The 15,875-nt window shown below is 40.0% G+C and overlaps 2 protein-coding genes across 2 annotated transcripts in view; one reads left to right on the top strand and one right to left on the bottom strand.

Moving 5' to 3' along the window:
* The window catches only part of LRTM1 (leucine rich repeats and transmembrane domains 1), a 32,599-nt gene extending 31,445 nt beyond the window's left edge, over positions 1–1,154 (top strand). The window contains exon 3 of the mRNA XM_060110318.1: positions 721–1,154. Coding sequence (XP_059966301.1) covers positions 721–1,154 — 434 coding nt within the window. The remainder of the gene's footprint in view (positions 1–720) is intronic.
* CACNA2D3 (calcium voltage-gated channel auxiliary subunit alpha2delta 3) overlaps positions 1–15,875 on the bottom strand; it is a 794,881-nt gene that overhangs the window by 134,607 nt on the left and 644,399 nt on the right. The gene's annotated exons all lie outside the window — the stretch shown is intronic.

Genomic DNA, 15,875 nt, shown 5'->3' with positions numbered 1-15,875 from the left:
ACGTTCCCAATGCAGGGGGCTCAGGTTCGATCCCTGGTCAGGGACCTATGATCCCTCATGCCACATGGCAAGGCCAAAAAAAAAAAAAAAAAAGAGAAAGTTTGGTACTTGAAGTACTAAATGTTTCGAGGTCTGAGGAGACACGTTAATTGTATTTAATCCCATGAACGTAACTCATATTCCCGTCAAACCTTCAGATACACAAAGCACTCACTCACAGGACCACTGACCTCCCGGTTTGGCATCACTGAAGAGTGTTGGTAGAGACAGAGGGTCTTTGTAATTAACACATAACATCACAACAAAAGACATTTGTTTTATTTATTTATTTTTTAGATCTCCATTGGGAATTTGGCACAATAGATTTCTTGTGTGGCAGGGCTCATTAGGGCATAAAACAGTACCCTCAGGCTGGCCTCCAGCGCCCCTTCCTGTCAGCTTTTGCATTGTTATTCCCTTGGCATTTATAAGGTAAAGGTGACTTGGCTTCTAATGAACGCTTGGTCACACATAATTGTCCATTTAGTGTGTGGCATTTTTAGCATTTAGCCAATTTAGAAACCCTAAAATCATAAAATACGGTTGTTAAATTTTTTGACTCCAGGAAAAAAAAAAAAAGGTGTTTTATAAATTCCATCTGCCTAAGTTTTTACAGGTTGAGGATTTGGGAGTTTGGTTGTATCAGGCTCTGTTATCATTCTTTGCTTTTGTTTCTCAAAGGGGGAATAACAGACAGCATCATCTGTGCCTCACCGGACACCTGGAAGGGAAAGGACCTCCTTAAAATCCCTCACGAGCTGTACCAGCCCTGCCCTTTTCCTTCTCCAGACCTGGAGTCCTCACAGGTGCAGCAGCTAGGTGCTGCCCACCGGGCTGTCCCCAGGCACCCTGAGAGCCACAGCTCAGGGGAGCGAGACCACTGGGAGTGTGAGATCAAACCCAAGCCGAGGCCAGCCAACCTGCGCCATGCCGTGGCCACCATCATCATCACAGGGGTGGTGTGTGGGATTGTGTGTCTCATGATGTTGGCGGCTGCCATTTATGGCTGCACCTATGCAGCTATTACCGCCCAGTACCATGGGGGACGCTTGGCTCAGATCAATGAGCCTGCGAAGACAAAAGGAAAAGAGCTGTTTGACAGCTCAATGGCCTAAGAGCTTTCATCTCAAATAGGAATAATCATTATAGGCCAGAAGAAAGTTTCTGAGCAGGGCTGATGGTTCACTGTTACTGTCTCATTTTCTTTTTCCAAAAGGAAAAAAAAAAAAAAGATGTGTCTGTAAAAACAGACAGTATTCCTGGGAAGAAATTTATGTTGAGATTTTAAAAAAAATACCATAGTTGAAACAGAGATGATAACTTGTGCTCTGTGCCTGAGAAGTTATGACAATATTCTATGTGGGGAAGGCTGTCCACAGAGAAAGGGAAGATACATCTCTTTCAAGGTACTCTTCCCTGCATTAAGTTGCCTTTACAGGGCAGCAGAAATACAAACACGTGTGCCAGCATTCCTGGCAGCTTGGTGGTCCACTGGAAAACTGCCCAATTTTGAGTGCCTGGGAAGAAGTTGGCAATCTTACCCAATGGGCACTGAGTGCTTCTATAGTCCAAGTTCATGATAGACCAGTGATACTTTTAGATGTTAGGTGTGTTATATATTTAGCAAAAGCGTCTGTTGGTTGGGAATTTTGTAGCTTGCCACAAGAGTCAGATTATATTTAATTTTCTAAATCAGAAAACTATTTGGGGCTTTCTAGGCCACAGAAGAAGAAGAGGGCTCCATGACTGGATAATAGGACTCAGGCCCAGGGTCTGGGGAAGTTTTCTGATGCAAGGGTAAATAACATATAAACAAACACAAAGAGGATGGGGTGGTGGAATTCGAGGCACATATTACCCAAAGGCCATATCCACCAGGCGATTGGAACCTTCCATTTATAACTCTCACAGCAGGAATGAATTTAGGGTGGGCTGAGAGCGAGATAATGGCTTATGTGTATCTGTATCTACGTACATAGTGTGCAGAGTGCATAGGCTTGTTCAACCACACCCACACATAAACATACTCAGAGCAATCAGTTTACCCACTAATGAAATGCAGCCGCGGCAGGGTGGAAGCCAGCAGCTGTTGACCACCACCCAGATTGTCTACTCAACACTCTGGGATAGGAAGTCAGAGGAAGTCTGAAGAGAGTGGGAATTATCAAGAGGCTGGAGGTACGTGGGAGCAGCCGTCCTGAACATTATTTAGGCTGGGGTTTAAAAAAATCAGGTGTGGCTTGCTTGACTCCACAGACACGGTCCTGAAGAGCTGCATGCAAAGGAAATTTTTGTAAATTGAATCATCATTTTAATGCAGTAGGGGAGCTCGCTATTTAAAGGAACCTTTCATGGAATCTTTCTGTAATGGCAATAATTGGCTCCAGATTTATGTATTTTGTAAATTTGCATTTTCTCATGCTAGGATTTCTTAAAGTAGAATCTACCTGCTCTCTCTCTCTCTCATGATGTCCCATCTCATATTTAGTCACCTGTTAGTATTAAAATCATTTTACACAGAGGAGTTAAGGACTTGGCAAAAGCAAAGAATAGCAAATACAGGGCAAGCTGTCCCTCCAGAGGCCTTGACAGACATCATTAATCAATCCCAGCACTCCTCCCTGAGCCCTGATGCACCACAGATGCCTTCTTGAGACAGCACTGTAAGGCAACCAGAACTAATCAACTGGAATTGGTTCAAAGGATAAAACATATTTGTCATTCAGGGTACTGGCCCTATATTCACTCTTTCAGGCCATGTAAAAGTTGCTTGGATCCTAAATCAGCAGTCCATTCCATAAACTGGCATGTGAATGGACAGTCCATTCAGCCTGGAATACTGTTTCCCTGTCTGATGTGGCCAAAGCCTTGCCCAACAGTATAAAGAGGCCAAGGGAAAGACGGATGAACCTACCCTAGCTTACCCTGCAGGACACAGAGGCCATCTATACCTGCTCACAGTGCTTCACAACTAGTGTGGGCTGCCCACACCCACAAGTTAAAGATGGGCCATCTCTTTGGAGCAGCAATTTTGCTAAATAATTCTTCTGGGGGAAAAAGTATAAATTTGATGTTAATTTTTTCTGAGTGTTAAAATAAACCTGGGTACGTTAAAGAGTAGTTTGAAAAATTAGCATGGATTTTAAGATCAAAAAGAGATTCCAGAGAAAGTCAGCTGCTGCATCAGCTCCATCCCAAGCCTGGTGCCTCCTTTCTGCTCTGCTTCGTGCACCACTTCAGTGGGCGAGACTGAGCATCCGGTCTAAGGTTGTAGGGATTACTTTCGAGGTGGAAAAAAAATCTTTCTTTCCCTTGCCCTGGACCATGAGTCCTTGGCCAAGAAAGCACTATGAGAAAGGAAATCGAGGAGATCTTTTTATACATCGTCCTCATTTCACCAAATGATTCTGGAGTTCGTACTACGTACCAGGCATGGTGAGAGGTGTTCTCGTGAACATTCATGTAATCTTGGCAACCATGCTGTGAGATATTTGAACAGATATTACATAAACTGGGAACTACTGAGGCCAACCACAAGTGCCTTTTCTCATTGCTGTGATTTAAGACATGCAGTACACTGTGCTCTGCCGGAGGCCTGGTGACTGTACAGGTCAATCCCGTCCCCCTGGCCTGTACAGGTCAATCCCATCCCCCTGGCCACAGTGATTACATGACAGAGCTTCCAATCCACCGCTGAAAATCCTGAAAGTGGCTAGAATCCTCAGTCCTCAACACCCACGTCCTATTAGATTTCTAAGCATAGATGGTAACTCAGGCAGATGCCTGCTTTATGAGAAGTCTTTAAGGAGAATGACTAAAATGATGCCTTCATGTATTCAGATTTCTATCTTTTGCCTATAGTCACCACAAAGATCAGTTAACAATGAAAATAATTACCCTAAAATGTCAACAATTCTCTCAGCACAGAAAAATATAAATCAAATTGTTTAGATTAACAATTCAGCATTATCATTTGTTAATACAAGAAATGAAATGTTTTCTCTGTTAAAAACATCACAGATGAAAGACTCAATTTGCAGTGTATTCTGTGAGAACCACAAATTATCTTTCACAACCACTACAGCTCATGAGGGGTAATTTGCAAACGCCTCATAGATTATTTTCAGCTGTTTATTGCTGCTGTCATATTTATAAATTCCCCTATAAAAATGCCCTTCCTTCAAAGAATCATAGAGGCTTACTGAAGGAATACTGTGAACAAATATCACATTTAGTGTTGATTGTTTCTGAGAAAATAATGTAAAATATAGTTTCTTCATTATATTTAGTGGAACAGTATCACTACTTTTGCTTTGCCAGAGATCACAAATTCACAATAGCAGGACCTAACAGACATGAGGCATATAAAGAAGGCGTAGGAGGAGTTTCTGCCACAGAGATAGTGGAGAAAGAAGACCTAGTGTCAAATCTATACCTGGAAAGCTTTTAAAATTAAGGCAAAAATCCTTGACCCTGTGGGAACAATCTTGCGCTTCAGATGATAATATGCCCACAGACAACTGTGTATTTTATTTTTTTCTTACAAAAATGAAAGACTGAAAAGTGAATCACAGGATTTCCTCCTGAAGGTTCATGAAAATCAAATCTCATTACTCAAGTTAACCAAGTTACCCCAGAAATATCACACTAGTCTTAGATCCAAAATATCAAAGGAAGTGGCTCAATTTCTAAAATGATCTATCCATAGCACCCATTATCATAATTATACAACTGTTAGAAACCTATAACTTTCTATCACAGATCAGGAAATAACTGTTTTCACTTGGGTCAAACCCACAGTGTATCCATTGCTAAATGCTATTAGACAGAAACCTACCAGCAAATGATATTCCAACCTCACATGGCATCACTGGGGTGTGGTTTATATGCACAACTTCAGGGAACTATCCTGCCTTCCCTTGTGATGAAAATGTTTTATTTATTTATTTTTTTATGCTCAAAATGCAATAAAATCTCAAAGAAACCTCCCTCCCATCGGGAGAAGCAGCTTTCTAATCCCTCACTTTCTTTTCAGATTCTTGACTGGAGTGTCCACACCTACTTTTCACTCCAATGACACTGAGTATTCATTTGGATGGATAGGATGTGACCCAGTTTCAAAGACTCATCAAGAAGAGCCAGAAAAAGAAAAACAGGACTGGGAGTTGGGAAGGTCCTTGGAGAGCATTTAGTCTAGGTCTGGCAAATTTCAGAATAGCTGTGACCAGCCTCCCTACCTGTTTCAGACATTGCTAATAGATCATGGCAAACTTATCTACTGAGGTAGCTGGCCTCAGAATCCTTTTTAATTTGTTTTCTAGGTACCTACTCCTGATCAACTGGAGTTGACTTATGAGACTAAACCTATTTGCTACCATATTCTTATTTTACAAATAGCAATTGGAAGCATGGAAAAGGAAAGGAATTGTCCCAAAGTCGCACAGATAATTAATTGCACACCTGATAAATGCAGTTTGCAGGAGCATGGGCTTAGAATGTATAATACAACCCAACCCCTGCCACTCTTCATTTATTCTGGTGAACCACAATATGAAGACTATGGAATTATTATATTAATTATTTGGAAAAGAACAATTATAGTACCACCACCAACATTTATTGAACACCCAGTTTTGTGCCGGTTGTTTTCAGTGTAGTATTTTCATTTTCCTCTAAGTCTCAAATTAACCAAAAATGTGAGTATTTTACTGCCACATGACAGATGAAGATACATAATCTTGGGTTTGGGTCGCTTGTTCAAGGTCATATCATTAATTAGTGGAGTAGGAATTTGAATGAAGGATACATGGGTTTCTTCTTATGCTTCTATCTACTTTTTCGTATATTCAATATTATCCATAATAAATGTTTTTAAAAAAAGAATGACTCCAAAGTTTTTAGACTGAATAACCAGATAACTAGAATGACTTAAGTGTGGAATCGATTGCATTTGATGGGCCTATTTGAGAGGCAGGGACACTGAGTAGTCAAGGGAGAGAGGTCTGGCTTGGGAATCACCAGCTCACGAATGGTGTTTAAAGCCTTGAGAGTGGACAGGAACCCTGGGGCCCTCCAACATGTACAATCGGGAGATGAACAAAGTCAGCAAAGGAGGCCTAGGAGGGTGGGCAGTGAGGTAGGCAAAGAATCAAGTAAAGAGGTTTGCAAGGAGAACATGATCAGCTTGGTCAAGTGCTGCTCACAGACCAAGAAAAATGAACATCTGAAGTTCAATTTTGGATTTGGTAATGTAGGAGCTACAGGTAACCTTGATGAGAAATGATTCACTGTGGATGAAACCTGGTTGGAGTGGGTTCCAGAAAGCATGAAAGAGAGGAAGTGAGAAGAGCATAAAAAATGAGAAATAACACAAATAAAATGATTTGATAACAAAAATAATTTTGTCTTAAAAAACCTGACTATATCAGCAAAAATCTGGAAGTTAATAGATGAAGGCTAGTGAAGTAAAAGCATATAAAATGCCCATACACTATGTTTTCACTCTGAACTTCCTTTTTATGTTTTAAGACAAATGTACACTCCAGTCTGCCTGAGCCTGGTCACATATAATTTGGCCTTGAAGTAGGAATGACATTCGGACACTGATCTTGACCTTGTGCAGATCTTTTCACCCAGAATAGAACGTGGGAGCTCTTGGTGAGTGCAAACTGTGGGAGGCCATTGGAATAAAGAGCCTTTGATCAGCACTGTCCCTTTCCCACCACAGACTGGCAAAAGCATTTTCCATGAGCAAGAGTCCACTGACTGTCAAAGCATTTATGCTGCAGCCTCTGGTCATGCCCCCTCTTCCCAGGGAGGGAAAATGTACGTCAGCTCATTTATCCTCTCTGGCCCTTCACTTAGCCTGAGTCATATATATTCTAATCTTCACCGAGATCAAAATCCCACTAAGGTCACTAGGAGATTTGCCTGGATAAGGGTGGCTAAATAAATCCTCAAATCTCTCATGAGCCATGTTGGGGGAAAAAAGTATCCCAGAAACTGTTTTCCACCAAAGCATGTGAGGGCATTTCCAGTGTTCTAACAAGCATTATGCTGATTACACTGTTCAGAGGTTTATAAACTAGAGCAAAGATTAAGTAAATCACTCTCTTGACTGACAGGGAGAGCATATATTTTAGAAAGCTCAGGATCTTTGATTGGAATGTCTCTGTAACCACATATATAAAAACATTAGGCACAATGATGGATACCTTCTGATACAGGAAGCTCTGTCTTTTATATCTACTTACACAGCCTCTGATTTAAATATTCCCTTCATTTTCATAAGATAAAAAGATGGTGAAATAAGTGAGTGAACAAATTAGCATTTTAGGTGTTTTTTTTAAAAAATGGACTGTGACATATTTTTATCTAAAGCAGGAGTTGGCAAACGTTTTCTGTAAAGAGTCAGGCAGTAAATATTTTTGGCTTTTTAGTCCATGTGCTCTCTATCCAACATTATTTACAAAAACAGCTGGTAGATATCTGACAAGGTACTTGTATCCAGCTTATATAAAGAACTTATATCTCAACAATAAAAAGGCAAATAACCTAATTATAGGCAAAAGATCTGAATAGACATTTCCCCAATGAAGATATGCAAGTAGGTGAGAAGCACATGAGAAGATGCTCAGTGTAGTTAGTTATTAGGGAAATACAAATCACTTCACGCCTACTAGGATAGCTAAAATAAAAAAGATAGACAATAGTAAGCATTGGTAAGGATGTGGAAAAATTGGAAGCCTCGTATGTTGCTGGTGGGATTGTAAAAAGGTGCTGCCACTTTGGAAAACAGCTTGTCTGTTCTACAAAATATCAAACCTAGAGTTACCATATGACCCAACAATTCTATTCCAATTTCTACCCAGGAGAAATTAAGACATATATCTGCCCCAAAACTTGTACATGAATGTTCATATCAGCATTATTAATAATAGTTAAAAAGTGGGAACAACCCAAATGTCCATTAACTGATAGATGGATAAATAGGATGCTATACATACATACAATGGGATATCATTTGGCAGTTTAAAAAGCCAGAGTAGTGACTTCCCTCGTGGTCCAGTGGTTAAGATCTCCCTTCCAATGCAGGGGGTGCGGGTTCGATCCCTGGTCAGAGATCGCACATGCTGCCCTCATGGCCAAATAAATAAATAAATAAATAAAATAGGAAAAAAAAAAAAGCCAGAGGACTGATCCTTGCTACAACATGGATGAATCTTGAAAACATTAAGCTCGGTGAAAGAACTGAATCACAAAAGGCCACATGTTGTATGATTCCATTTATCTGCAATGTCCAGAATAGGCAAATCCACAGAGACAGAAAGTAGATTAGTGGGTTTCCTGGGGCTGGAGAGGGGAGTGGGATATCAAGAATGAAGGGGTGTGTGTGCGCGCGTGCGCCTGTGTGTGTGTATGGGGAGTTTTGGGGGGGATGTGAAATTGTTCTAAAATTACATTGTAGAGATTGTTGCACAACCTGCAAAATACCAAAACCCAATAAACTGTACACTTAAAATGGTGAATTTAATAGTGTGTGAAATATATCTCAATAAAACTCTAAAAGAAGGACACAGGTAGCATCCTAGATTTGCTCCTATGGGCTACAGTTTGTCAACCTCTGTTCTAAGGAATAGGTACATGAAAGTGTGAGCTTCAAAGTTTTACTATGAAACATTTCAAGATACTATAATGACATTCCCTATGCAAGTTTTTCACAGGGGATGGCACATGGCAATAAGCATTGACTAATGAGAGGTGGTGGGTGTAATATACATCATTCTTACCAATGGTAACAGCAGCAATAATAATTTAGCAGCTAACCATTACTGAGCACTCAACTATAAGCATTCACCAAGCACTTTATTTATATGAATTCATTTATTTCTCTCAAAAGGAACCAGAGGGGTCCCCCCAAAGCCAGACTGAATCTGGGTGCAAGACATACTCCATTATTGGTTAATTCTTCTCCTTTTCTGTGGTGATGAAACAAATCTCCATCTTTAAAAACTAGGCTGTTAGAAATCCAACCAAAGCACCAATCAACCTTGTTTTCCAAATGTGAAAACTCAATCCCAGAGCAAGAGGGGAGAAATGGCCCTGTACTCACTCCTAAATCCTTGGCTTACATTAGGGTTAATGTCCAAATCCTACTATGACCTCAGAAAGAGGAGTCTTGCCGATACAGAACTCGAAAACCAGGTATAAGGACCTGTAACTCCAAAATTCTGCGGTTGATTTTAGGGTGGAGAATGTGTTGGGGCTTTTGATAAGGTTTATAAAAGGACAGTGGCTCATGGGAGTGAGTGTCCTGGAGAGTTAGCACAGAGGATCCAGTTTCTCAAAACTCTGGGCTATTTTTATTTATGGAGCAATGATCCTCAGCGTGCCCTGTCACTGGCTACCACAGTATGCAGAGCAGCTGTTCTACGTGGCCAACTCTAACTCAGATTCTGTTGCAGACTTGAAATACAGCATAAGTGGTAGCTACATCACTAATCCATTTCTATGAAGTTTGCTGTTGTCATTCCTACTGGCCTTGACCTCCTTTTGTCCCTTCACGGCACCCACCAGTCAACTTAAAAAAGCAAATGTCAAATATATAAAAAGCCCCACCTCATAGCTGACATTTAGAGCAAAGACTTGCCTTAGGTTACTCACCTCCCCCTGGGGCATCTGCCCATCTGCCCATCAGCTGTGCGTTTAGATCCTAGTAAATACCACCCAAACCTGAGAAACTCATTTGTGTCTCACAGAACCCATCTAGATACAACATATATGGGGGATCTCATTCAAGATTCCTGGAATCTTGTTCCCTCTGCCTGGAATGCTCTTCCCACAGATATTTGCATAATGACTGTACCTCATCATTCTGGTCTCTGCTCATGTCACCTTCTCGGGGAGGCCTTCTCTGAGCCCCCAGCCTCCCCCAATCTGGAGAAGCATTGCCTCTGTCATATGCAAGTATGAACATGAGTGTTCTTCCCTGCCTTTGCTACTCCCAACCACACTTCATTTTCTACAGAGCATTAGCCACTACCAGAAATTCCCCCTCCCTCCCTCCCTCCATCCCTCCCGCCTTTCTTCCTCCCATTCGTGCCACACTTGTCTGTTGTCTGTACCTCCCACACAAGTGGAGGCTCCCCTCCACTGGCAGCAACTTAGTCGGAATGGGCCTTCACTGGGCAGCTGCCACCCAGCCTCAGGGCAGGGATGCCAACAGTGCCCTCTCACTGTATGAATCATCATCCCCTGACTCACTCCAAAATGCCCTCTGGGGTGCTTGTTCTCAGTTGTATCCTCAGCATTAGGTACATAGTCGATACTAGATATATATATATATATACATTCATTGAATTATTTAATTAGAAAATGAAGAAATGAAACATCTTTTTGTAAATGAGCCTATAAGGGAAAACACTGAATTTGAAAGCACCAAGAATTGAAGTTTGTCTGTCAGTTTAATCCAGCATTTCTCAGTCTCACCTCTACTGACATTTTGGACTAGACAATCCTTTATTGTTGGGGGGCTGTCCTGTGCCTTGTAGGATGTTTGGCAGCATCCCTGGCCTCTACCCACTGGATGCCAGTAGCTCCCCTCCTAACCAGTCATGACAATCAAAAATGTTTCCAGATGTCGTCAAATGTCTCCTGGGGGTCAAAACTGCTCCTTGTTGAGAACAACTAATCTAATCAGTAAGTATTAATTTCTGCTATGATAAAATATTCCCTTTGCTCAGGTCTACAAACTAGAAGTTTATCCATGTAGACTTGACACATAATTCCTAAATACTAGTTAACTCATATACACCAAATATATGAAATCCCACCAAAGGAATGTTGATAAGCTGAATATTTGCCTATAACATTTTGGCAACATTATTTACCCAATTCTAAGGAAAGCTGTATATTAAATAGTACACTCAGTTTAAACAGCACGTACCTGACAAAAGCTAATGGTCATTGATGTTAAGCAATCTCTTTCTTAATCATCTGGTTAAAATGAGATCCTTTGTCCTAATATCAAGCATCCCCCTTCATTACACTGCCCAGAATTATGCAAATGAGACCATTTAACCCACATTTTCCAATTTCCCCCAGTGAATGGATCTAATGTGGTGTGTGTTCCCTGCAAAGAATCAGATCGTCAGATCAGAGCCCCCCCAAATTTACTAGTAATTATTAAATTTTATACTTAAAACAGGTGAATTTTTGGTATGTAAATCATATCTCAATAAATCTGTTAAAAATATTAATTTCTATAACCAATGCCTCTAATGCCTATAATCTCTGTTGCTGATCAGATTAGCTATTCTAAGCATCAGGTTAGATGCTTGGACCTCAGAAAAGACATCTGCTGATGCAGGGACAACTACTGGGCTAACACAGTTGCCATTAGGAATGGACACTAAACAGTTTTTCTACTCCTTAAAATATCCATATTGGTCTGTATCATTTTACTATGGTGTGGATTGCAGTTTTAGCTGCTGAGTGACTCTCTTAGAGTTTTGGTCAAGTACTGTGTTCCTATTGTTTGGTCAGTAAACTGTGCAAGTGTATGTACCTACAGAGAGCAAGTAAATATGAAACCCATCTTTCTCAAGTCACTTAGTCAGTATTTTGACATATTTACCACATCAGCCCTCACACTTGGCACTAGGAATAAAAAGGTAATTGGGATGGTCCTTGCCTCTGGAGAGTTTACAATTTATTCAAGAAATGAAACTAGAACATCTTAGAAGAGATTTTAGATTTTGATATGTTAAAATTTACATTTTAAAGCAAATGCAAATAATTCAGAATTTATTACCTAGTACTTAAAAAATTCAGAAATATGAACTTCTTATCAAAAATTGAGATTAAGTATTTTGTATTTGTCAGAGCGAGAGTCTAGAAGGAGAATACAGAAGGTCAGACAAACATCCCAAGGAGGGGAAGAAATTCCCTGCATGGTTATACCTTCCAACTTGGCTCAATTCCTCCCCTCAATGCATTTCTTTTCTTCTCCAGGTCATTTCCACCCTAGCATGATGGAAACAGTGTCTATGACTCTTGTTCTATTGGGCCTGGTCTCTCCATTGAGAGTGGAGTGGAGAATTAACACCATGATCTAGGTAATTTATGGAACTCAAGTCAATAACAACTAAGTAAGAGCAAATAGGTTTCTTCAAGTTCAATTCAATTTATAGAATCCTCACTGAGGGTCCACTATGCTCCAGGGACTCCATCGGGTTATGCTGTGAAGGACAGAAGATGAAAACTACGAAGTCTTTGACCTCTAGGAGCTTCTAGATGACTGTTCAGCTTTTCAATTCACTTGTCCTGTGTAGACATAGCTTTAAAAATAGCTGTTATTTTACGAAGTGATCACTGAAGAAATCAAAGAGGAAATTAAAAAATACCTAGAAACAAATGACAATGGAGACACGACAACCCAAAACCTATGGGATGCAGCAAAAGCAGTTCTAAGGGGGAAGTTTATAGCAATACAATCCCACCTTAAGAAACAGGAAACATTTCGAGTAAACAACCTGACCCTGCACCTAAAGCAATTAGAGAAAGAAGAACAAAAAACCCCCAAAGCTAGCAGAAGGAAAGAAATCATAAAGATCAGATCAGAAATAAATGAAAAAGAAATGAAGGAAACGATAGCAAAGATCAACCAAACTAAAAGCTGGTTCTTTGAGAAGATAAACAAAATTGACAAACCATTAGCCAGACTCATCAAGAAAAGAAGGGAGAAGACTCAAATCAATAGAATTAGAAATGAAAAAGGAGAAGTAACAACTGACACTGCAGAAATACAAAAGATCATGAGAGATTACTACAAGCAACTCTATGCCAATAAAATGGACAACCTGGAAGAAATGGACAAATTCTTAGAAATGCACAACCTTCCAAGACTGACTCAGGAAGAAATAGAAAATATGAATAGACCAATCACAAGCACTGAAATTGAAACTGTGATTAAAAATCTTCCATCAAACAAAAGCCCAGGACCAGATGGCTTCACAGGCGAATTCTATCAAACATTTAGAGAAGAGCTAACACCCATCCTTCTCAAACTCTTCCAAACAATTTCAGAGGAAGGAACACTCCCAAACTCATTCTACGAGGCCACCATCACCTTGATACCAAAACCAGGCAAGGATGTCACAAAGAAAGAAAACTACAGGCCAATATCACTGATGAACATAGATGCAAAAATCCTCAACAAAATACTAGCAAACAGAATCCAACAGCACATTAAAAGGATCATACACCATGATCAAGTGGGGTTTATTCCAGGAATGCAAGGATTCTTCAATATACGCAAATCAATCAATGTGATACACCATATTAACAAGTTGAAGGAGAAAAACCATATGATCATCTCAATAGATGCAGAGAAAGCTTTCGACAAAATTCAACACCCATTTATGATAAAAACCCTGCAGAAAGTAGGCATAGAGGGATCTTTCCTCAACATAATAAAGGCCATATATGACAAACCCACAGCCAACATTGTCCTCAATGGTGAAAAACTGAAACCATTTCCACTAAGATCAGGAACAAGACAAGGCTGCCCACTCTCACCACTCTTATTCAACCTAGTTTTGGAAGTTTTAGCCACAGCAATCAGAGAAGAAAAGGAAATAAAAGGAATCCAAATGGGAAAAGAAGAAGTAAAGCTGTCATTGTTTGCAGATCACATGATACTATACATAGAGAATCCTAAAGATGCTACCGAAAAACTACTAGAGCTAATCAATGAATTTGGTAAAGTAGCAGGTTACAAAATTAATGTACAGAAATCTCTGGCATTCCTGTACACTAATGATGAAAAATCTGAAAATGAAATCAAGAAAACACTCCCATTTACCATTGCAACAAAAAGAATAAAATATCTAGGAATAAACCTACCTAAGGAGACAAAAGACCTGTATGCAGAAAATTATAAGACACTGATGAAAGAAATTAAAGATGATACAAACAGATGGAGAGATATACCATGCTCCTGGATTGGAAGAATCAATATTGTGAAAATGACTCTACTACCCAAAGCAATCTACAGATTCAATGCAATCCCTATCAAACTACCACTGGCATTTTTCACAGAACTAGAACAAAAAATTTCAAAATTTGTTTGGAAAAACAAAAGACCCCGAATAGCCAAAGCAATCTTGAGAACGAAAAAAGGAGCTGGAGGAATCAGGCTCCCTGACTTCAGACTATACTACAAAGCTACAGTAATTAAGACAGTGTGGTACTGGCATAAAAACAGAAAGATAGATCAGTGGATCAGGATAGAAAGCCCAGAGATAAACCCACGCACATATGGCCAACTTATCTTTGATAAAGGAGGCAGGAATGTACAGTGGAGAAAGGACAGCCTCTTCAATAAGTGGTGCTGGGAAAACTGGACAGGGACATGTAAAAGTATGAGATTAGATCATTCCCTAACACCATACACAAAAATAAGCTCAAAATGGATTAAAGACTTAAATGTAAGGCCAGAAACTATCAAACTCTTAGAGGAAAACATAGGTAGAACACTCTATGACATAAATCACAGCAAGATCCTTTTGGACCCACCTCCTAGAGAAATGGAAATAAAAACAAAGATAAACACATGGGACCTAATGAAACTTCAAAGCTTTTGCACAGCAAAGGAAACCATAAACAAGACCAAAAGACAACCCTCAGAATGGGAGAAAATATTTGCAAATGAAGCAACTGACAAAGGATTAATCTCCAAAATTTATAAACAGCTCATGCAGCTCAATAGCAAAAAACCAAACAACCCAATCCAAAAATGGGCAGAAGACTTAAATAGGCATTTCTCCAAAGAAGATATACAGACTGCCAACAAACACATGAAAGAATGCTCAACATCATTAATCATTAGAGAAATGCAAATCAAAACTACAATGAGATATCATCTCACACCAGTCAGAATGGCCATCATCAAGAAATCTAGAAACAATAAATGCTGGAGAGGGTGTGGAGAAAAGGGAACACTCTTGCACTGCTGGTGGGAATGTGAATTGGTACAGCCACTATGGAGAACAGTATGGAGGTTCCTTAAAAAACTAAAAATAGAACTACCATATGATCCAGCAATCCCACTACTAGGCATATACCCTGAGAAAACCATAATTCAAAAAGAGACATGTACCAAAATGTTCATTGCAGCTCTATTCACAATAGCCCGGAGCTGGAAACAACCTAAGTGTCCATCATCGGATGAATGGATAAAGAAGATGTGGCACATATATACAATGGAATATTACTCAGCCATAAAAAGAAACGAAACTGAGCTATTTGTAATGAGGTGGATAGACCTAGAGTCTGTCACACAGAGTGAAGTAAGTCAGAAAGAGAAAGACAAATACCGTATGCTAACACATATATATGGAATATAAGAAAAAAAATGTCATGAAGAACCTAGGGGTAAAACGGGAATAAAGACACAGACCTACTTGAGAATGGACTTGAGGATATGGGGAGGGGGAAGGGTAAGCTGTGACAAAGCGAAAGAGAGGCATGGACATATACACACTACCAAACGTAGGGTAGACAGATAGTGGGAAGCAGCCGCAGAGCACAGGGAGATCAGCTCGGTGCTTTGTGACTGCCTGGAGGGGAGGGATGGGGAGGGTGGGAGGGAGGGAGATGCATGAGGGAGGGGATGTGGGAACAGATGTATATGTATGACTGATTCACTTTGTTATAAAGCAGAAACTAATAAAAAAATAGAAAAAAAAATAGCTGTTATTTTAAAGTTCTCTGGTGGGGAGGGAAAGGGGGCTGTGGGAGGAACTGTCAATTACAGGGCCCGGTTATTATTCATT

Source organism: Mesoplodon densirostris, chromosome 10 (genome assembly GCF_025265405.1).
Source record: "Mesoplodon densirostris isolate mMesDen1 chromosome 10, mMesDen1 primary haplotype, whole genome shotgun sequence".
In the NCBI taxonomy this organism is placed as follows: Eukaryota; Metazoa; Chordata; class Mammalia; order Artiodactyla; family Ziphiidae; genus Mesoplodon; species Mesoplodon densirostris.
The sequence above is the reverse complement of the archived record's forward strand: the minus strand, read 5'-3'. Positions and strand labels throughout refer to the sequence as shown.